The sequence below is a fragment of the Lissotriton vulgaris genome, chromosome 7 (assembly GCF_964263255.1).
Source record: "Lissotriton vulgaris chromosome 7, aLisVul1.2, whole genome shotgun sequence".
Lineage (NCBI taxonomy): Eukaryota > Metazoa > Chordata > Amphibia > Caudata > Salamandridae > Lissotriton > Lissotriton vulgaris.
This window is the reverse complement of record NC_141695.1, coordinates 231,237,480-231,261,308: the sequence shown is the minus strand read 5'-3', so window position 1 is coordinate 231,261,308 and position 23,829 is coordinate 231,237,480. Positions and strand designations below refer to the sequence as shown.

At 43.8% G+C, this 23,829-nt stretch overlaps 1 protein-coding gene across 1 annotated transcript in view; it reads right to left on the bottom strand.

Annotated features, from left to right (window-relative positions):
- Positions 1-23,829, bottom strand: part of LOC147701270 (IgGFc-binding protein-like) — a 1,577,064-nt gene that overhangs the window by 1,539,785 nt on the left and 13,450 nt on the right. The window contains exons 2-3 of the mRNA XM_086930001.1: positions 19,426-19,479; positions 3,980-5,206 (exon numbers count right to left, since the gene is read on the bottom strand). Coding sequence (XP_086786127.1) covers positions 3,980-5,206; positions 19,426-19,477 — 1,279 coding nt within the window. The 5' untranslated portion in view covers positions 19,478-19,479. The remainder of the gene's footprint in view (positions 1-3,979; positions 5,207-19,425; positions 19,480-23,829) is intronic.

Here is a 23,829-nt window from a genome sequence, read left to right as displayed (position 1 = left end):
CATGGTGCGCTGCATTGTAAATGCGGCGCATCAAGGGTGGCGGAGCTGCGGCGCACAATTCCTGGCGCATCCTTGCCAATATGCAGGGATGCGCCAGTAATTGTAAATCTGCCCCATAGAATGAGATTTCCAGTACCGGATGTGCACGTATTTGATTGTGAAAACTTTCAAAATACGAGTAAAAGGAATTGTTGCGAATGAATACCCCAGAACGCTTTAGGAGAACTAGTGCAAACTCGTCCGTGTGTTAGAGGTCTTTGGAATCGATGTTCATAAAAGCTGAAGGGTCTCATGACAGGCCTGCCGGAGTGTGCAGACAAGTGTACATTTCAGTATTCGAATAATAAGCTTGGCTATCATCCCTAGGATACAGCAAGAGGTCGAGGAAGTGCTTTTTTCTATCCGCCAAGGGGGAGCAGAGGTTTTTGTTGAAAATTACTGCGGAGCCGCTTAGTGTCAGGGTCAATGAGACTCCTCGGGACCAGCCAATGTTCTTTGGAGTACATTAGGAAAGCTGCATGAGGTTCAGAAGTAAAGGGGTAGTAGGGCTGTTTCGCCGCTAGACTGTTCAACAGACCTACACTTCCGGCTATAGTAAGATGCACCATCGCTTCTTCTACACTCAGAATTAATTAATGATTCGACTAAATAGACCAAAACACAGTCGTATATTCTAAAAGAAAGCACAATATAGACTCAGATGTACTTATTGACTCAAATATACAGTTTAAGGTCCGCTCGTATATTTACGGGCTAAGATTCACTTAGATATACTCACTGCATCTCATAGTGTAAGAGCCACTCAGATATACACTCTGCATCCCGTAGTGTAAGAGACACTCATATATAATCACTGCATCCCGTAGTGTAAGAGACACTCAGATATACTCACTGTATCTCATAGTGTAAGATGCACTCAGATATACTCACTGTATCTCACAGTGTAAGAGGCACTCCCATATGATCACTTCATCTTGTAGTGTAAGATGCACTCACATATATTCATTGTATCTCGTAGTGTAAAAAACACTCTGAATTACTCACTGTACCTCATATTAAAAGACACACCCATGTATACTCTCTGCATCCTGTAGTGTTATAGGCACTCACATTTACTGCATCTTGTAGTGTCACAGACACTAACATATGCTCACTGTATCTTGTAGTCTAAGATGCACTCACTGTATCACATATTGTAAGATGCACATAGATATTCTCACTGTATCTCGTAGTGTGAAATTCACACATATATATACTTTGAGGCAGAATACTTTCTAAAACACACTATACTACTTACTGCCTTAGCTTGTCGGTGATTCACTCAACTGTAAACACTGAATCTTGTACTGTAAGATGCACTTAGATGTACCTTTAGTATCTTGTAGTGTGAGAGGCACTCACATATACTCAATGAATGTTGTAGTGTGAGAGGCGCTAAAATATACTTACTGTATCTCGTAGTGTGAAAGGCACTCAGATGTACTCATTGTATCCTGTTGTGTAAGATGCACTATGACATGCTCATAGTGTGAGAGCCATATATATATATATATCTTACAGGATTAAAGATATTTTTAATACACACTCAACTAATTAAAGCCTTAGTCAGTCTCAGCTATAAACACTGTATCTCGTAATGCATGATGCCCGCACCTATACTCACTGCATTTCATAGCCTAAGAGGCACTCAAGTATACTCAATGTATCTCGTAGTGATAGAGGGACTCAGACATACTCACTATATCTCGTAGTGTGAGAGACACTCAGATATGCTCACTGAGTCCCATAATCACTGCTTCCCATAGTGTAAGAGACACTCAGATATACTCACTGTATCTCACAGTGTAAGATGCACTCAGATATACTCACCGTATCTCGTAGTGTAAAAGGTACTCAGATATAATCACTGCATCCCGTAGTATAAGATACACTCACATCTACTCACTGTATCTTGTAGTGTAAGATGCGCTCACATATACTCACAACATCTCGTAGTGTAAGAGGCACTCAGATATACTCACTGAATCTCGTAGTTCAAGAGGCACTCATATACTCACTGCATCTCGTAGTGTAGGAGGCACTCACGTATACTCACTGTATCTTGTTGTGTAAGAGGCACTCAGATATACTCACTGGATCTTGTAGTTCAAGAGGCACCCACATATACTCACTGTATCTCGTAATGAAAGAGGTACTCAGATGTACTTACTGCATCTTGTAGTCTAAGAGGCACTCAGATATACTTACTATAACTCGTAGTGTAAGATGCACTCAGATATACTCGCAGCATCTCATAGTGTAAGAGGCACTCGCATATACTCACTGTATCTCACAGTGTAAGATGCACTCAGATATACTCAGCGTATCTTGCAGTGTAAGAGGTACTCAGATATAATCACTGCATCCCGTAGTGTAAGATACACGCACATCTACTCACTGTATCCTGTAGTGTAAGAGGCACTCAGATATACTCACCATATCTCGTAGTGTAAGAGGTACACAGATATAATCACTTCATCCTGTAGTGTAAGATACACTCACATCGACTCACTGTATCCTGTAGTGTAAGATGCACTCACATATACTCACTGCATCTCGTAGTGTAAGAGTCACTCAGATATACTCACTGAATCTCGTAGTTCAAGAGGAACTCATATACTCACTGTATCTCGTAGTGTAGGAGGCATTGAAATATACTCCCTGCATCGCGTAGTGTAAGAGACACTCACGTATACTCACTGTATCTTGTTGTGTAAGATGCACTCAGATATACTCACTGCATATTGTAGTGCAAGAGGCACCCACGTATACTTACTGCATCTAGTAATGAAAGAGGTACTAAGATGTACTTACTGCATCTTGTAGTGTAAGAGGCACTCAGATATACTCACTATAACTCGTAGTGTAAGAGGCACTGAGATATACTCACTGTATCTCATAGTTCAAGAGACACTCTTATATACTCATTGCATCTCGTAGTGTAAGAGGCACTCAGATATACTCACCGTATCTCAAAGTGTAAGGCATTCAAATATACTCCCTGCGTTGCGTAGTGTAAGAGGCACTCATGTATATTCACTGTATCTTGTTGTGTAAGAGGCACTCAGATCTACTCACGTCATCTCGTAGTGTAAGAGGCACTCAGATATACTCACTTCATCTCGTAGTGTAAGAGGCACTCAGATATACTCACTGCATCTCATAGTGTAGGAGGCATTCAAATATACTCCCTGCATTCCGTAGTGTAAGAGGCACTCACTTATATTCACCGTATCTTGTTGTGTAAGAGGCACTCAGATATACTTACTGCTTCTCATAGTGTAAGAGGCACTCAGATTTACTCACTTCATCTCATAGTGTAAGAGGCACTCACATATGTTCACTGTATCTCGTTGTGTAGGAGGCACTCAGATATACTTACTGCTTCTCATAGTGTAAGAGGCACTCAGATATACTCACTTCACCTGTTAGTTCAAGAGGCACTCTTAAATATTTATTGCATCTCTTAGTGTAGGAACCGCTCAGATATACTCCCTGCATTGCGTAGTGTAAGAGGCACTCATATATAATCACTGCATGTCATAATATAAGAGGCATTCAGATATATTCACTGCATCTCGTAGTGTAAGATGCTCTCGGATATACTTACTGTATATCATGTGTAAAAAGCACTCAGATATACTCACTGCATGTCATAATGTATGAGGCACTCAGATATGATTACTGTATCTTGTTGTGTAAGAGGCACTCAGATATACTCACTTCATATCATAGTATAAGAGGTACTCTGATATGCTCACTGTATCTCAAGTGCAAGAGACACACATATATTTACAGTCTCAGACAGATTACAATCCACTCAGATGTTCTTACAGGCTCAGACTGTCTGATATACTCTCAGATGCACTAATAGTCAGACAGTGTCTGATGCACTCAAATGCACTCCCTGACATAGACCAATGTCACGTAACATACTCACTGGCGATGCAGGTTCCCGGTGATCCATACCCGTCCATGGTAGATACTCCGAAACTCAGAACTTCGAATGGAGAGCTGCCATCTATCATGTTGATGCTGAAATCTTTCCCCAAGCTGAAGCTGCTCCAGGAGAAGTCTGTACCCTCAATCAGACTCCATTTCAGTCCAGGGATTGGCGCTTTGTTGGAAGTTATTCTCGCTGTTGCTGATGTCTTGGCCACCAGGATGGCATTGTTATCAAAGTCTTTCAATCCAAACGTGTTGTAGGACATGCAGTAGCTGTCAACATCTGGTATATTGATTAGGAAGGGATCGTATAGGGTGGCGTCTTTGGCTGTCCAGCCTGTGAAGTAGAGAATGACTTGGATACCTGCAGTGGCCTTGATGTAAAGCGGGTTCGCCTGCTTAACTTCAAGCTTCACCACTTCTCCTGCTCCCAAGCTCTTGGTCTCTTTGCTGGATCCTGCTTGGTAGTCCAGGCGTGTGGTTTTGGATGCTGCGATAAATACGTAATCAGATCTGGTCTGTACGGGAATTGCAGTCACAATGAATGTGTCCCCCCAGCTGGCGGTGGGCAGCAGCTGCTGATAGACATGATTGCACTTGGTGTTTTTCCATGTGCATGTGTGGCCGGTCATCACAGCCGTGGGTTTGGAGGAAACAATCCTGGTGCCTGACAAGTCTTCCTTGCTTTGGATCTGGATGGCCTGCATAGGCTCGAGCATGACCGAGAGAGTGGTTTTAGGTGGATAGGTCTTGTCCTGGAAGGTGACTTCACCTTTGAGGTAGATTTCGACATTGTTGGTTTCTTCGTTGTTGATCACTGAGAACTCCTTGAAGCTGTCTGATGGTCCGTCTAGTGGTGTCACAATGTAGTACTCTGTGCCCCAGTCTTGAGTTGGATACACTATGGTGGTGGCAGTGCTCAACCTCTTTTTATTCACTGCGAGGACAGAGATATCCTTGTCCGCCTGGATGGTGACAGTATTGCAGAATTTGCCTGTCCCGAGGATTTGAGCACTGCTTGGTATCTGCAGAGCCACCGTCTCCCTCTCGTTCACCGTAAGCACTTTAGCAAAGCTCGTCTTCTGGAGGATCACAGTGACCTTAGTCGAGGTGGCATAGCCTGTGATCAGCACTTGCAAAGTTGGCTCTTCTCCTTTGGCAAGGTAATTCTGCATGAACACGGTGACGAAGTTCTTCCCTAGGGAGTCTGTGGAGCAGGGACCTGCGGGAGAGAAAGATAGAGTCAAGATGTGGCTCTTGTTATTTAGAAATCAGCAACAGTTATTGGGCTTACAAAGGGATCCAATCAGATGTGCTGGTTGTAAACCCAGGCACATTAAAATCTCATCTCTTGGGTCCTCATTGCTCTAACGCGGAATGCTTCTTTGCCAATCTTTTGGCATATTAAAGGGAATCTGGGAGTGTATAGCTGTCATGATGACGGCTTTACATCAGTCCCAGCTTCATGGCGAAGAGTGATAAGCATGCTGGGACTTGTAGGCTAATACCATCACTGAGGACAGTAGGAATGCATATTCTTGCATAGTAAGTGCTATTGGCTGAAAATAAACCCTCATGACATGGGTCGAGTTGACTGCTGTGAGAGTGGTCTATCTGTCACTTTCCTGTGAGACATAATTATTTTCTATTTCCAGTTACCAGATGCCCATCTCCTGCCAGTGTACATGTCTATCAGAATCATACTCTCATCCCTCATGCCCACGCAGGTGGCAGGTTGTTCCCTCGCACTTTGCGGCTGCCGGCTGGTATTACCTGCCAAGGCTCCTTTTTATCCTTCCCAGAATATCCGTTAGTCTCTTCTGTACCAAGACCTAGAGCTCCTAGCACACAATTTCCTTCCTTTTTCTGCCTACCCCCTTCTTGCATGTGCACCTCTCTTTGCTTCCCCTTTTATGTTTATCATACTCTCTCCCATTTACCCTTGAACCTCCCGCTCCTCAGGTTTATAGGCAATAGTTGTTTTAGCCTGTCTCCTCCTGCTCTGCACCTTTTTGGGGGACTTAAAAACAAGTGGACGTTATTTGAAAGTTTAATGTATGTTTACTTTTTATGTGTGTCTCTTTACTTCAGTGGTAAGCCTAATACAAATTCGACACATAATGGTTTGATAATTTCCCATCAGGGTTCTGTTAATACCTTCAGAAGACATCAGACCATGCCCTTGCATGCTTGTTGATGGAGACATTTAGCCTAAGTGGGTGCTCAAAGGCATACCTCAAATGCTACTCTTAGGGGGCTTATTTTGGTCAACCGGTGGCCTGCTGTTAAACAGTCCGCATAAGCACATTATTTCAGCTTTATTTCTGTCCTATTTCCTGTTTGGAAATGCAGACTGTGCGACGTTTAGGACGTTTGTAGCCATGAGAAGGTCAAAGCTTGGATATAGCGATTCAGAGGGTTCTCTACATATACAGAGGATTGACACTGAGCAGTAGCCTCCCAACAGACCCACATCCATGCATGTTTCCATAAGAGTGGTCAAACAAGGACCTTTAAATGAAATGCAGGGCCACCTCTTCCGTAAGGAAGGACTTAACAAATGGGAATTCTTGAGGTGGGGCTGTGACATTTTATAAAAAGGTCATAGCATCCTTTTTCAACATCACAGGCTATCCAAGGTACAGCAACATCACACTGGTTGAGGTCAGGAATAGATATTTAAGGACTGCTGGTTTATTCTGTAAAGTGAAACCTCACAGGTCAATTTCTGACTTAAGCGGGAAGTGTTAGTTCCAAGTACAAATGCTTCATTTTCTTCCTACTGTCTAAAAGCCAGAATGCTGCTAGAACAACGAAGGAAATATGATACGTGCATGGAAGAATTCTTTTGCACGTGGAAGAGTACATGGAGTGATTGACTTCAGCTCCCCCTTGAGTCTCTACTTCTAAGACATTTACTCAGAGCTAGTGGAGCCAGCATTATAAAAAACAAGCAAGACAAAAGGGGGTTCTTGACTAACCAGTAGTGCCTTTTACTGCGTGTTAACTTTTGTCAAGGCTGCGATGTAGGGAGAGTTCCAAGGAGCAGAGTCAGCTCTGGCATCTTGGAGAAATTTAGTAGGGCCATTGGGGAGTTGAGCTGGGCTGTTGTCCTCAACAGAGTAATCAAGTAGGCTGTCTCCCACTGATTTATGTGATCTGATCACATTGGAGCAGTTCCTGAATGTGAAAAGAGAATTCGAGGCAGACAAATGTGTTTGAAGTTTGGATAAAGTTGTGGTTAAGAATTTCTTTACCTCTAAGTGATAGTATTAGTTCATAATCCTACCCAAAAGATGCATTCTCTGCAGCCCCTATTTCCAGGTGTGTCCCACTAGGAACTTTTGAAAGTAAGTGCACTATTACCACATGACTACATAAAGTGGGCATATGGCCACATGGAGCCTTTTTCAGCTCCACTAAAGGATTTCGAGCTCTCACATTTTCAAAATCTGAAGGTAAACTGCAGACTGGGGTGAGTAGCCAGACTTTACCTGTCCGCTGCTTCCTTGCGGAAGTCAAAAAAGATGCAGACGTTCCCCTTCTACTACATACCATAGGACAACATTTTAGGTTTGTCACTGTATTCAGCGAGCATCTAGTATATTTTCCACACAACTCCTGTTCCGTTTAATTAATTTTTGTTGTTCTGAAGTAATTTGGAATGGTACGCTACCAGAATACATAAATATCTTGTTATAATATGTTGATGGCCGAAATATTGTGATCAACAAAACATCATTGACTAAAATATTGACAAGGTAAGTCTCTGTAATAAGCACAGCTTTACTATACTTTTCAAAACAATGTTTTAACCCTGCCCAAGAAGAAGAGGCGTGTGATGCCTCGAAACGCATCAGCAACTTCAAAGAGTGTCACAGCAATGAGGAGCAAGCTGCAACGAGGTGACAATGGACCGTGAGGTTGGAAACGTGGTCGAGTGCTCCTTTCAAAAGCTTCAGGGCTTTTATATTCAAAATTACTGTCACAGCAGCCTGGCCGTGGAAAGCTGCACCATTCGTGAACAACGGAGGCTGTGGAGCGAAATGGATCAACTCTGCGCAGCACCACGTTTTAATGCACAATTGCTGGCACCTCATCGCTGATCCTACTAAGGCTAAGGATAGCAATTATAAATAAAGACATTGAAACTACTATAGTAAATCACTAATACTCACCTTCAAGGCCTACAAATCCTAAAATGCCTTTCCAAAATGGCGCGCATAAATGAATCCGAGGTGAGCAGTCAATGTTTTAACCCTGCCCAAGAAGAAGAGGCATGTGATACCTCGAAACGCATCGGTAAAAGAGTGTCACAGCAATGAGGAGCAAGCTGCAATGAGGCGACAATGGACCGCAAGGTTGGAAACGTGGTTGAGTGCTCCTTTCAAAAGCTTCAGGGCGTTTGTATTAAAAATATATTTATACTGCACTGTGTGAGTCTCCGTTTCTTCATATGGAGCTCTTTCTGTGTCTGTGTGTGCGTGTATATATATATATATATATATATATATATATATATATATATATATATATATATGTATCTACGCGCTTGCCCACTTCTTCTATTCGGCTTGAAAAAAGGCAAGAGTATACCCGTTTTCTTCCAAATGATTTATTTAGAAATCACCATGTCGCCATTATATATGTTTATATACGAGTGTGTGTGTATATATATATATATACATATATATTTCACTGAGGAAGCCGTTTCACGGCGAAACGTGTTTGTCTTTGATGGGGTAACGGGGGTCTGTCAATAAATCACACAATCTCCAGCTTCGAGTGCCGTCTGCTTTCTTTTGGATACGAGCGAGCGTGCAGCAATATATATATATATATATATATATATATATATATATATATATATATATACGCAGACACAGAAAGAGCACCACATGAAGAAACGGAGTCTCACATAGTGCAATGAAAACACAAAAGTTCACCACACATGACTAAGGCGTGCAAGATGCCGAAACGCGTTGGGTTTTGTGTGTTGAGCAAATGTGCTGGATATATTCATTGCACTGGAGTGCGGGTCTCAGTTTCTTCGATGGCAGCCCTTTTGGTGTCTCTACGGGTGTCTCACTCGATCCAGCTCTGTGGCTGCAGGGTCCCAGGTGAGAGGACCTTTCTCCACCACTCTGGAAATGCGACTGGTATGTAATAGTTAGAAATTAGCATTTAAAAAACCTTTGAAATTCACTGAAAAAACCATAGGTTTCAGGGACGTTATAGTTAGTTGGACATTTCACTTATACAAAACCAGAGAAATTCCGCCATTATAGTTAGTACAGCTAACTATAACTCGCGTCCCCGCAATGCACTGCTAATGTCACATATTACATCATTCATGATATGGTCAGTGACATCACTGATGACATCTCAAATGGCATCACTGATGACATCACTCATTGACTGTAAGTTTCTATAAAGTTTAAATATGTTTTATGTATATGCCAAGGTGTATTGAAGAATGAGTGGGTGTATAAGTGTCTGGATGGAGGATTTGTGTAAGCTGCGGCATGGTTTGGTCAGTAGCTACATAAGTGTCTAAATGGGTTATTGATGGTTGCCTGAGTATTTGTATGGGAGACTGAGTGTGTTAGGTGTGTGACTGTGCATAGATGTGTGAGTGGTTGATTCACTGGGTGTATGGGTTCAAGAGTGCATGTGGAAACAGCTGTATGGGTGAGTGAGTATGTGTATGGGTGTGTTGGTGAGTGAATGGATTTCTCTGTGATACATGTCCAAGTAACTACATATGTAAAAGGCAGTGTGTGTGTGAGAGGTAGAGTATATAAATGAGTATACGTGATAGTCAGTGATTGTGAGAGTGGCTTTATGGATGAGTGTGTACTTGTATCATTGATTATATAAGAGAGTAAGTATGCGTTAGTATCTGTATGAATAAGTGAGATTCCTTGCATAACTGACTAGGTGTGTGAGTAACTCTATGACTGAGTGGTGGTGTTTGAGTGTCTGTATAGGTGTATGAGTGCATATGATAGTGTTGTATTGATGAGTGACTGCATGTATGAGTGATTGTATGGGTGAATGAGTTGATGTGTGTGTAGACCTAGGAATCAGTGAGTGCATATGTAGTAACTGGTATTGGTGTGTCGATGGTTTCGAAAATGCCAATTATTTTAAAGTGGATGTATCAATAGTTATATTAGAGTATGAGGAGGTGCATCAGATATTCACATGGATAATGTCATCAGTGATGTCATTTGAGACTTCATCAGTGATGTCATGAGTGATGTCACTGACCATGTCAAGTATGATGTAATATGTGACGTCATCAGCAGTGCATTGCGGTGCGCAAGTTATACTAAGCTGAACTAACTATTACAGTGGAATTTCTCTGGTTTTGTACGAGTGAAATGTCCAACTAACTATAACGTACCTGAAACCTAAGGTTTTTTCAGTGAATTTCTAAGGTTTTTTAAATGCTAATTTCTAACTATAACGTCCCTGAAACCTATGTTTTTTGCTGTGAATTTCAAAGGTTTTTTAAATGATAATTTCTAACTATAACATACTAGTCGTATTTCCAGAGTGGTGGAGAAATGTGAGCGTGGCCTCAGAAAAAACTCTTAGCAATCCCACTGTGTGGGATTTAATGGAGGTAACAGGAGGAGTAGTTAGCCACCAACGTCAAACTTGGGGGCCAATTATCCCTCTTATTACCACCAGTCCCACACAGCAGGATTGCTAACTTCTTATATCAGGCCTGCCCCTCCCTGCACCACTGTACAAACATGCCCCCTAGCTGGTTGTAAGTTGGGTAATTAAGTCCCCTTTAAGTGTGCAAACGCACGCTGTGTTGTGTTTTAAGTTGGGGGATTAAATCTCCTTGAATCCTGAGGGTCCCTGTGGGCCAACTAGCCCACCAGGAAACGCCAGTAAGCTCCACATGGCTGCGTTGTAGAGAGGTGGTCCAAGGCCACACCAGTTTTTACACCTCTCTGCAGCACAACTCTGTGGTGCTTACTGAAGGTACATGGTGAGCTAGTTGGCCCCCAGGGACCCTCAGGATTCAAGGGGTCGTAATCCCCAACTTAAAACACGCCTCAGGACGTCAAAACTTTTTCTTTTTCTAATTTCTCAGGAAATACTGAACGGATTTACACCATTTAAATAAAATGTCTCTTTCTGAACCAAGACCTACCCTTTTGCCAAATTTGGTGTAATTCCGTTCAGCAGTTCGGTCTGTAGCTTTGTCCAAAGTTTCCTATGGAAAATAACATGTGGAAAATGTGTTTTGGGACCCCCTTTTTTCTCGGCCCCGCTTGACGAATCACCCCGAAACTTTCAAGACAGGAGCTGACCTGAGCGCCCCACTAGTTTTGAACACCAAAGTATATATATGCTTAAAAGCTTTGCTGTAGAAATGGCAAAAGACTTTGTCCATTTCTATCTCGCCGTGGATAGCACAGGGCTAATCCTATGCTTAAAGACTTTGATAGAAAAGCAGGCACATGAGGTGAGCAGATCTAGAGTGTCGCTGGTGTTGAGAGTGCTCTATACAGGAGCTGCTTTCCACCTAAACTTGAGACTTACCCAGAGTTCTCTGCTTCTTTATTGCATAATTTATTTGTCACTCGATTCCTGGAAGGGTATTTTTTTTACTTATAGTGGGTGCTCCCTTGTGTCTGGACAAAGCTATACCTCTCTGAAGAACTCTAATTAGAGCAAACCACTGGGTCAGGGCTGCTTTTGTTCATTTCAGGTTGGCTTGGTTGGTATTTTACCAATTCAAAGCTGTAATACTGTGCCTGGAGTGATAAATGGCTTTTGTAATTTTACAGCTCAGCAAGGACAGCCCTGTGCTAGTCCTATGCTTAAAAACTTTGCTGTAGAAATGGCAAAAGACTTTGTCCATTTTTATCTTGGCTTGGATAGCACTGTGCTAATCCTATGCTTAAAGACTTTAATAGAAAAGCAGACATTTGAGGTGAGCAGATCTAGAGTGTCACTGGTGTTGAGAGTGCTCTATACAGGAGCTGCTTTCCACCTAAACTTGAGAACTACCCAGAGTTCTCTGCTTCTTTTTTGCATAATTTATTCATCACTCTATGCTTGAAAGGGTATTTTTTTTTACTTATACTGGATGCGCCCTTGTGTCTGGACAAAGCTATACCTCTCTGAAGAGCTGTAATGAGAGCGAAACACTGTGTCAGGGGTTTCTTTTATTCATTTCAGGTTGGCTTGGTTGGTATTTTACCAATTCAAAGCTGTTATATATATATATATATATATATATATATATATATATATATATATATATATATATATATATATATATATATATATATATATATATTCTGCTACCGATTACAAAAAGGTACCCGCACTCACGGGAGCTTATGATCCAAATTTATTGGAAATATATATATGGGAGATGCTTCCCGCTTCCCTTCCGACGTATATGTAGTGACCCATTGGATGCGAAAGAGAAGCAGAAGGAGTGCTGTGCCAGGTTTCTAGATAGACGGTACAGCCACAGAGTAGTGGAAGCCGCTATGAAAAATCCCACCTAAGATCAAGAGAGGAACTTCTTATGTACAAGGCTAAGAAAAGTCAGGGGGATGAAAAGAATAAGGCTGAGCCGGTCCGACTGATCTTGACATATTCTAAACAAGAGAAAGAACTGAGGAGCATAATAACACAAAATTGGCACTTTGTCCAGGATGACTCTGTGATTGGTGACCTGATGCCCTCCAACCCAGCGATAGCTTTCCGTAGATCTATGAGCATGGGTAACATGTTGTCAAGAAACAGTCAGGAAAGCTTCAAGAGAGATACCTGGCTATCGTCTAGAAAGGGTTTCTATAAATGTCTGACATGCAGAGCTTGCCAGTTTGGCACCAATACCAAAGCCTATAGAACAGCATTTTCCTTGGCAAACAGAGAAATAAAGCAACATCTTACATGCAAAACAGAGTATTGCGTGTATGTGCTGGAGTGCGAGTGCCATCTAAAGTATAAAAGCAGCACCAAACTGGCTGTACACAAACAAATTCTACAGCATTTAAGGGCAATCACGTATAAAGGTCAAAATTTTCCTGTTGCAAGACACTTACAGGAGGTACATGATAGCAACCCCAAATTCCTACGATATTATGATATAGAGTTGATATCAATGACAAAGAGAGGAGGGGATAGAGAAGCAAGACGAACAGAAACAAGCTATATACTAGAGTTCGACTCAAAGTGGCCTGGGGGGGTTGAATGCGACAGAGGATCTTCATACATTTTTGTGATTAAGTTGGGTTGGTCAAGGACACGTACTGTTTGCAGTGCTGTGCCTGCTGTCTGGCTCTGGTGCCTTGTCATCAGACCTCAGAGTAGGGGGTTCAGGCTCGCTCCCTACGCTCACTCGCCACAGTGAAGTACAACAATTGTTTTACGCCTCGCCACTTTCAAATGTCACCAGCCGCCACTGCATCTGGGCTTTAAAGTGCTTTCTTAATGGCAACATATTGTGCATGTCTCTTTTTTTAGGCCGCGTGTCTTCTATGTCTCTTTTTAAAAGACAACATGTCCCAAATGTCAGTGTGTACCTCTCAGGCAGAGTTCCAATGGAAAAGTTTGAAAGTACACAGAAGCATCACAATATTGTTAGGGGCTTTTTTCAAATGGAAAAAGATTGCAGTTTTTTACTGGAAAGAATTGTGTAGTAAGAGCACCTGGCATCGTTCATTGACCTAAGACTGCTCCGTGGACTTCAATACCGGTACGTTGTGTGGCCGTATTTCAGTTGTGTGATGGCACCCTGCATGCCATTACTGCACATGCCGGTTCAACGCGGTCTTAACCACTCAAGTCCTACCCATGCATATGCCTTTACCACACATGCCTTTACAATTAAATATGCGTTGTTAAGGCATGTATGACAAAGACATATATCTGGTTAAAACTTACCTCTATACCCTGGCCCCTGCCACCCGCCCTGAGCCCTAATATGCCACAAGGGCAAAAATCCAGCCCCACTTACCTCACCGTGTCCTCCCCCGATCCTTCCTCTTCCTGGGCCCTCCCATTCTGGACATCTGGACTATGCATATGCCTTAACCATATGCATGGTTAAGGCATATGTGTGGTTAAGGTAAGCGTGGTTGCGCTTGCGTTGATCGAGCATGCATGGCTTAGGCCACAGTGTTCAAACTGTTTCCTTTTATTTCAGATGTTGATTTATAACATGCTGTTGAGTCAATTAGGATATGAAAAATGTTTTTCGCACGTGGCATGGTTTGATTGCTTAAAAGTTGCCTCGGGCTCATTAGTTTCTAACCAGAAATAGAAGGAAATCCATGATTTAAGGCAAAGTTTGAGGTTTGCAGGGCACGGTGGGTACAACAACCTTGTGGAATCCATTCAGGGCACCCCACCCTTGAATCCCCTGGTTGTCTAGTTTTCAAACATGCTTGTGGTTGGCAGGTTTCTATGGGTGGCGGCTGAGCACCACCCCAAATATCACAACTACCCCTATTGGTAATTTCTCCACATATTGCTATAGAGCCTTTTGTGGCAAGGTTCTTAGCTACTCACACAAGTGAGATACCATTTTCTTCTGGAGACTTTGGGGAATGCTGTATAGTAGGCAGTTTGTGGCTCCCTGCAGATTACAGAAGTTTTCCTCCCAGAAATGTGAGGAAAATGTGTGTGACGTGTGCAGGACATTGTGGGTAAGAAAATGATATGGAATTCAAGGGTTGCACATTACCATGGACTTCCCGTTTTCTGAAATGTCTAGCCCTGATTGCACACATGCAGCCATGAAGGTACTGGTGGGGTTGGGTCCGGTAACAGCCGTGAAAGCTCTAACAAAAGAAAGCCATGATTGTGTGCGGCAGCCGATGTGTGGTCAGGTCTATGATTGCCCAGCAGCCAACTTTGAACTGTGGGGCGGCCCACCCTATCCGGCGGCAGGAGCCAGACCTCTCTACAGTCACTTTTCAGTTAAGACTAAACCACTCGGTAGCAAATTGTCTCAGACCCTTCCTCCTCTGACGTCAGGGATATCGTTGTGCTGTCAGGTGAACTTAAAACGTATTGTTACATTGTAGCACACCAATCACCATACAAGCCCCTGCAGCTTGTATGGTGCTTTATTATAGCAGTGCTCCCAGCTTGACAGCCGAGGCATTATAATGCGTGACTTTGCATTTCTGTGCGGTGATGCTGATTACCACAGTGAAATACTTCAGTCTAACGCCTAATGCGTGGTACTTGACTGGGTTCGTGGCACCAGTAGATATACTACAATGTGTCTTTGAAGTTGAGGTGGTTCAAAGAGTCTCCCCTAAATTTCAGTCCTCTCAGCCATGAAGTCATGGAATGCAGATCCTAATCCTTAGTGAAGCCATGACCTGGCTCCAGGGGCCAAGTGTCTAAACCTCTTCCTCCAGTTTCTCTGTCTAAGACCGCAAGTGGCAGAGGTCTGTCATTCCTGTTGTATGCCAAGTGTTTTATAGCTGTCACTCGGGAATGCCCAGATGTACTCCCCCATCCCCCAGTATGGACTGGAGCCAAGCACAAAGGTACACGACAAAGTTTTTGAGCAGTGAAATGCCCACGTTTTAGTAGTGGCATTTCTAAGCGAATCATGACAAAGTCACCTTTACCACTGGAAAGGGGTTGTCACTGCAAGTCCAGTGATAGGAAACGTGCTACAGCTGCCCCCCTGCAATCCACTGTTTCAGCCCAAAGTACCATTCTGCAGTGGCAGGCTGGACACGAACTCAGAGACACAATCAGTGCCAGTTCTGGACACAAATTTATCAATACCAGCGATGCCACATGCACACGAGTCTGCAATGGCAGCTAGTCACCTATTCAGATGCATCATCGGTACAAAGCGCACTCAAGCCTGCAGTGGCAGGCTGGACACATGTTCAGTAACACTAGTTGGATAACACGCATACCAGTATGCAACGGCAGGCTGGCCACACATGTGGAAAACACCATTGGTACCAATGCGCACCCAAGCACACTTTGGGGAACTGTACAAATGTTTGGGACACCATCAGTGCCACGGCTCACCTAAGCCTGCATTGGCGGGCTTGACACTCATGCAGTGACACCATTGGTGCAAGTGCGCAACCCAGCCTGCAATGGCTGGCGGACACATAATCAGGGACACCATGGGTGCAAATGCGCCTCCTCCAGCCTGCAAAGGCAGGCTAGACCTTTGTTGCAGTGCGCACACTGGCCTGCACTGGCAGGCTGGGCACTGGGGGCCCGATTCACAGAACTAACTTGAGACAAAATCCTAAACTTACTACTTTTGGTATTCACAGAATACACTTACTACTTTTGGTATTCACAGAATGGATTTACGACTACTAACTTTATGTCCGCACTCGGGCCGGAAATTCCGGCCCGGAAGCGGAGCTTCTGGCCCGGAGGCAGAGCTTCTGACCCAGAGGCGGAGCTTCTGGCCCAGAGACGGAGCTTCTGGCCTGAAGGCGGAGATTGCGGGCCAGAGGCGGAACTTGCAGCCCGGAGACTGAGCTTTTGGCTTAGTGGCGGAGCTTCCGGCCCAGAGGTGGAGATTTCAGCAATGGCTAAATCCCCACCTCTGAGCCGGAAGCTCGGCCTCCACGCCTGAAGCTCCGCCTCCAGGCCGGAAGCTCCGCCTCCCGGATGGAAGCTCTGCTTCCTGGACGGAATTTCCGGCCTGAGTGCGGACGTAAAGTTAGTAGTCATAAATCCATTCTGTGAATACCAAGAGTAGTAAGTGCATTCTGTGAATACCAAAAGTGGTACGTTTAGGATTTTGTCTTAAGTTAATTCTGTGAATCGAGCCCTGAGTTACCGCCATCCTAGATGCTAGTGTGCACACACACCGACCTGCACTGGCAATCCTGACTTATGTTTAAAAACTGCAGCTAAGCACCTCTTCCTAACCCTTGTAGGAAGGGCACGGGCATTTTCACGCTGCCTTGACAGTGGGAAAGTGCACCAGGCTCTATAACTATAATAAGGACATCAGCCACACCCTGGATATGTACTCCATGGGAAGAGCCGACCTCTTGGGTAGAGAACACCAACATGGATGTTTGTCTCTACCCGGGCAGTGCACTTGCAGAGGAGCCTACCCAGACCCTCATCTACCCTGATGTGGTGGTAGGGAACAGCCCCTAAGGATGGCCACAGAGTGAGCCAGGCCAACCTGAGCATGAGACAGTTTTTATAGGCTGTTCTGGGAGGGGGGTGGCACAATTAGTGCTGCATACCCCCATTAGCCTGTGTTGCCCCTGCCCTGGGTATGTGGTGTACTCTTTCACCTGGCACTTACAGGTTCGACACCTAAACCACTTAAGTAAAGACCCTGTCCTGGCATGTGTAGGAAGGCTGCGCACACTTTCCCACTGCAGCACAGGAGAAAGTGCACAGAGACCTAAATTCATGAAAAGAGAGTGGGCAAAAACCAGGAGGACAAAAAGCAAAAGGTTATGGGAAAATCCCCCTAAGAAGGGCCGCAACCACAAATAGAGGCCAGTTATAAACAAAAGCAAAATATTATGAAATTTCCCACTTGAATTTTGGCCAGAAGTACAGTGAGATCTTCCGGAAACTGGCTTCCTTGTCAAAACTGTCTACTGTTAAAAAACCCTGTAAAATTATTATATTGTGTTTTGTAAAGCACTGATAAGTGATGGAAGCCAAGGTTTTGTACTGCTTCTGCTGAAGATGCTGATAATAAGTACATTAGACTAAATGGAGGTCTATCTTATAAATGTGTAGTTCTTGCGAAAGAAATTAAGTTGACCTTAATGTAATTTGTGTGTCCTTTTCATTTTACTAAATGGAACCAATAACCACTTTTTCACAGTTCCATATAGTTAGCATATCTTGCATTACATTCTTGTTTTTAGTTTGAATTCTTTATGTAAAAGAAATAAGAACATACAATAAAAAGTAACATCAAGTAACAACAAGATGAAAAATATGGTGTGATGTTAATAATATGATAAATATTCCATTTACATTTTTATAAAGATAGAGATAAAATAAATAAAATATAAGTGGAAAGAAGAAAAAGGAAATAAAGGAAACAGAAGGTGAAATGCCACCAAGCAGAACAATAGGCACTTACATAATACCAAACACTGATATTTAGGAGAATTAACAAGTTGAAACTGGCATAGGGATCATCAATTAGTTATCAAGGGGGGTTGGCAACCTCATTTTCCAAAATATTAACAGTAGAATCATTACAGTCAATTTTACATAATTAATCAAGTCAGTTAGTAAGAGATGATCCGTTGATCTATTTCATTCATTACATAAACTGTTTGTCCGCCCAGCTCTGCTCATCAAAATATTACTTTGTAGATTGTTCTTGACAATTTCTTTGGATTTAATATTGATGTATCTCAGTTTCATGCATTTTATTCTAATCACTATGTAATTGGACCTACAACCTTAAACTGAATGTTAGCCTTCCAAAAGAGGCTTTGTGGATCCTGTGTCAGCCTCAAATCTGATGCGTGTGACATCTTTCAGCATTCCAGGTACAAACAAAGTACATAATATGTGGAGTTTGCTCCCAGGAAAAAAGGAAAAAAGAAAACAGGCAGATTCGGTCAGGACAGATAGTAGGTTTTGAGTGCAGCTCAATGCATGGGCCAGCGGGCTCGAGGGGCTTAGCATTCCATAGCAAGGCATCTACACTCCCTCTTATCATTTATAACTAAGGCTCACGGTTTTATAATATTCCTTTTTTTAACATTTCTGACTGTATTGATCCATATTTAATTTTTGGCCATCTCATCAGTATTTAGTCATGTTTATCTTGTAATCTGTGAATAATTGAATTTGTAAAATGCTATATTTCCACATTTATTTAACTGTCTAATGAGCGCTCATACTTTGAAGGCCTGTAGTGTTTTAGCAAATTAAGCAGATATATCTAATACACCTGCAGGTAAATATTAGCAGGGGCAATGTGTAAACTATTGGCATAGCACTCTCACACAATGAATTCACTTAAGGAAAGTCACTCAAATGAAGCCCAATTTCCTGTATTTTTCCATTTTTAATAATAAATGCAGACAGGAAGCACTTTTTTCAGTCTGTATTTATCTGTAAAAGTCAGTAAAAACGGAAAATTGGTAGCCTTAATTCTAATATTTTATATACGTACAGAATCTTCAGACAGCTGTTGAATCATGTGTTTACTTTGGTATAACATATACAATCTCAGCAACATTGCACAAGTGTAAATAGGGATCACTGTGTCATACTATTCCCACTATAGACATTTTTTACACATGAAACTGGTCATTCTGCTTTGGACAATAAATGTCTCTAATGCCCAATCATTGGAATCATGTTGTGTAATTGCCACATATAAACGCTACATGCCCCACACAAAGTGAGAGCCTCAGTTCCACCTCAGCTGAATACATTTTGTTTTATACTCACCACAGAGGACGGCTAGTAGGGCCCATAGCAGCAAGAGCTTATTGTCACCCATTGCTGAAAAAGAAGAAACGTGGGGGTTAGGAAAGAGAATATAAGACTCAGAAACATATCTTGGAGAGGGAAATACATGGATCTTAGGACTAAGACGTGCAAGCATCTTCTGGAGCTCAGGTGTGAGGACTGCATGGTCCCTAGTAGGAGAGAGGAGAAACTGGGAATCATGGATCTCAGGCCTGGGAAATGCAGGTTGCCTCAAATCAGTTCTGAGGACTGCATGGCTCCTAGGAGGAGAGAGGGGGGACTGAGCATCATGGATCTCAGGCTTGAGAAACGCAGGCTGCCTCAGGTGCTCAGGTGTGAAGACTGGATGGTTCTAAAGAGGAGAGAGGGGAATTGGCAATCATGGATCTCAGGTCTGAGAAGTGGAGGCTGCCTCAAGAACTCAGGTGAGAGGACTGCATGTTTCCTAGGAGGACAGAGGGGGGACTGGGAATGCAGGCGGCATCAGGAGCTAAGGTGTGATTACTGCATTGTTCCTAAGAGCCAGAGAACGAATAACAGGCCGGAGGGTGAAGATGGACCTTATGTTTGGAGAGCATATTAGACCACTGGTGAAAATAGAAACACAGGCTAGTTAAGAGGAAAAGACCACACCATACCCTCAGACGCAAAAAGGGCATGAGATTACATTTGTGAATGTAGCAAAGGATCCCTGGCGTGAGCGGAGCAGGTGGTAAACATGGGAGATTGTAGGATATTGGTAAGAAAGCACAGGAAATCTCATATGCGATCATTACATGCATTTTTAGTTGGTATGAATTACTAACTAAGCATTCCAAGGGGAAATGAGCCAGTAGGTCAGCATTGGCTGCCTGTCAATGCTTGTTTTGTTTTTTCATGTTTTTTGTAAATCTTTATTGCTGTGGAAGTTGCAGGGCCCTCGCCAATATGCGAATATGAAAAGGATGACTAATGTCAAAAATATATTCGGTCTCGAAAGGAAGTCACTGCTGTAGTGATCCCTGAAGGGAACTGCTTTGTGCGTGGATGTGTATTGTGAAACAGCAGAAGGCTAGCACTCAATGTGAAGTTAACTGCCAGTGGCTGACGTGGGCTGATTCACTGCCCTATGTTGGATGGTCTAGTGGGTTTAAGAAAAATATAAATGACACTACAACAGACCAATGAATGAAGAGCGTTGACGGAAAACCTAATCTTTAAATAACTATATTATAGTTATGAATATATATATATTTTGTAAAATCAAAAGATCTTGGCTAATGCCAGACCAAAATAGTGGTTGAACAGGTTTAAGGGTGCTCTGGCTAATCTCCCTCAACCATCTTACTAGAGGGACTCTCCAGAAGAAAATTAATATGCCTTACTTAAAACAAGGAGTTACAAAGATTAAGCTGCTTAATCAGCAACAGTTAGAAGTGTGCAAGATCCAACACAGACAATAAGAGGTACAAGCCAATAATCACCAACCAGTGAAAGTAAATAAAAAAGAGAAAGCAGAGACCAACAAAAAAAGCTATTAATCACCTACTAGTGAAAGTAAATGAAAAAGAGAAAGCAGAGACCAACAAAAAGGCTACATATTAATCAGTCAGTGATACAACTTTATTTGATTAAAGTAAATCATAAAAGCAGCACGCATACATTTCAGACAGCCTTTCAACAATTGAAAAAGCTAAACAAGGATACATTGCAAAAAGTGCAAGAATGCAGTGCTTTACAATTGCTTTATGGCAAAAACACACACTTCCCTTAACTCTTCCTAATACTGACTGCCCCACCCTAATAAAATTAAAACAGCTAGACAAATTTCATAAGTTCCCAATGAGTATAAAATACTAAAACCATTTTTAAGAGACCTGGGGCTATACGGTCTCAGAAGCGGTAGTAAAACAGTTCTTCTCACAGAGTGATAAAGGGGACAAAAGAATAAAAAATGTATAGTGGATTGTTTTAAAAAAGATATATCTCAAAGACTAGGGGTGGGCCTGTAGCCATCCTCCTTGGATAGAAAATGCTACCAAAAATGCACTGTGCCAAGCCCAAAACTAGTTGAGTAAAATCTATGCTAAGGATTTGGAATAAATGTCAAATAAAATTGAATTGCTGGTAAAAAGAAATCATCAATCGGATTAATATGCATACAATGTTGGCGAGGAATGATTCTATGGCAAATTACCAATGTCTTTTCCATATAAACTGCCTAAATTTCTACTCTTATAAAATCAAAAAAGTCTGAAAGCATATTAAATCAGTATGTTTGGTTGAAAAATGTCCTATTACTTACCGGTAATCTTCATTACTCCTGGTCCCATTGTCCTTGTCCCTTTCCTTACTAATTGGAGATGACCATCTTCACGACAGAAAAAAGAAAAGGAACATGCTGAGATACCCTACCCACTCCCTCCCACTGGGAGTACATAAGCAGTACCAACCCAGCATGCAGCCTGAAAACACCAAGCCAACATCCGGAAGGCCGGCCGCCAGGGAGGTAGGGAGGGAGGGAGGGGCATAAGGAAAGGGACAAGGAGTAATGAGGATTACCGGTAAGTAATAGGACATTACCCCCAGGTCCCTCCTGTCCTCGTCCCATTCCTTAGTACTTGGAGAATACCAAAGCAGAGAACCCGGCCCTCCGGAACTCCACCAACACTAAGGGCACCAGAATGAAACACAGCACCCCACAGGAGCAAAAGGAGCCCACAAGAAGGAGAGGAGTGCAGGAAGGGGCATCCAACCAAGCACGCCCCCAACCAAGCGGACACGCAGAGCCAAGCCCCCCCATTGGAGCAACCAGAGGGGCCAAAAACAACAGAGAAAAGGAGCCAAAAAGGGCAATCGACCAGAGAGAAACCCCCACAGGCGAAGCCCCCGGACCCAGGCACCACCAGGCAGCCACCCACCGAGGGACCAAACAGGCCAGCCCAGCCCAACGGCCAAGAGCGGAGAAGAACAGACCGCATGGAGCAGCAGGGCCGAAGGCCCAGGAAGGAAAAAATTCCAAAGCAAAACAAGACCAACCACTGCACCACCCCAACGCACCAAGGGAAGACACCAGCACAGCCGCAAAGAGGGCAGAACTAGACAAGCAAACAGGCACCCACCCAGAGGAACAGCCAGAAAGAGAAGGGGCCGGGAACCTAAGCAAGGCCCCCCCGCCCACCGACAACAGCAGCAACAGGGAGACCAGAGGCCAGAAACCCACAGAAGGACCAGGCCACAGGACAGGACCGACCAACGGCCAACCCCAGCTGACACACCGAAGAGCCGCAGCAACTAAAAGGCCACCACACCAGGAGAAGAACCCGGGGAACAAGGAACGTCCAGGCCCTAGGCACACCCCCAAAGCAGGAGACACCGGGACAAGACGCCCTGCAACCCACCCAATGGAGGACAGGGAGAGCAAAGAAGTGCAACCCGAAAAAGACCTGGCAAAAACCAAGGCCCACACAGGCCCCACACGGAACCGGGGAAACCAAAACCCCAGAACCGGAAAGGAGGAACAAAAAGCCGATCAACTGCCAGGAGGAGAAAGGAGGACACCAAGAACAACTGAAGGTGAACCCTAGGAGGCAGAAGAGCAAAACCAGAAAGACCAACAAGTAGGCCAACAGCCCAACCCCAAGAAGCCAGCCAGAGAACCAGCACAACACAACACAACACAGCACCACCAGGACCCGGAAGGAGAGGCAAAAAGAAACCCCAACCACGAAGAGGCACAGGGAAAGGCACAGCAGACAACCACAGCCAGGTCACCCTGAGAGAGGAGAAGCAGGGGGAGGGAGCCCAGAGCCCACACAACGGACCCAGCGCCACAGCCAGCCAAAGGGAGCGTCACCAGAAAGGACAGTAGGCCAGCCCATGACCGCAACAAGGCACACAAGAACGAGCAGCAATGAAAGGACCCAAACAGGGGCTGAAAGGGGACCCCAAGCAAACCAGGGCCTCACAGCACAAAGCCCAACACAATCAAAAGAGGCGCATCAGCAACCCAAATGAATAAGTGAACGGGAGGCCAAACAGATGGACCGCAAGGGCAAACCCAACAGAGGCAAAGCCCAGGCCACCAGAGCACACTAGATCAACCCAGGCACCAAAACCAAAGGAGAGGAGCCCGGAGAAACCAAAGGTGCACAACCCAACAGGGGGCAGGAACAGACCCAAAGAAGGGGAGAAGAAATACCTTAGAGCCAACAAAAGAGCAAAGGCCACAGACACCACAGGCCACAGACACCACAGGCTGAAAACAGCCCGCGCGGGAGCACAGGACCAACAACAGGTCCCCAAAAGAAGAAGGCCAGAGCCCTAGACCCGAGGCAAAGCCAACCGCAACCCACAGCGGAGCGAGAGGGGCAGGAAGCAGTAAAGTGGCCCACACAACAGGGA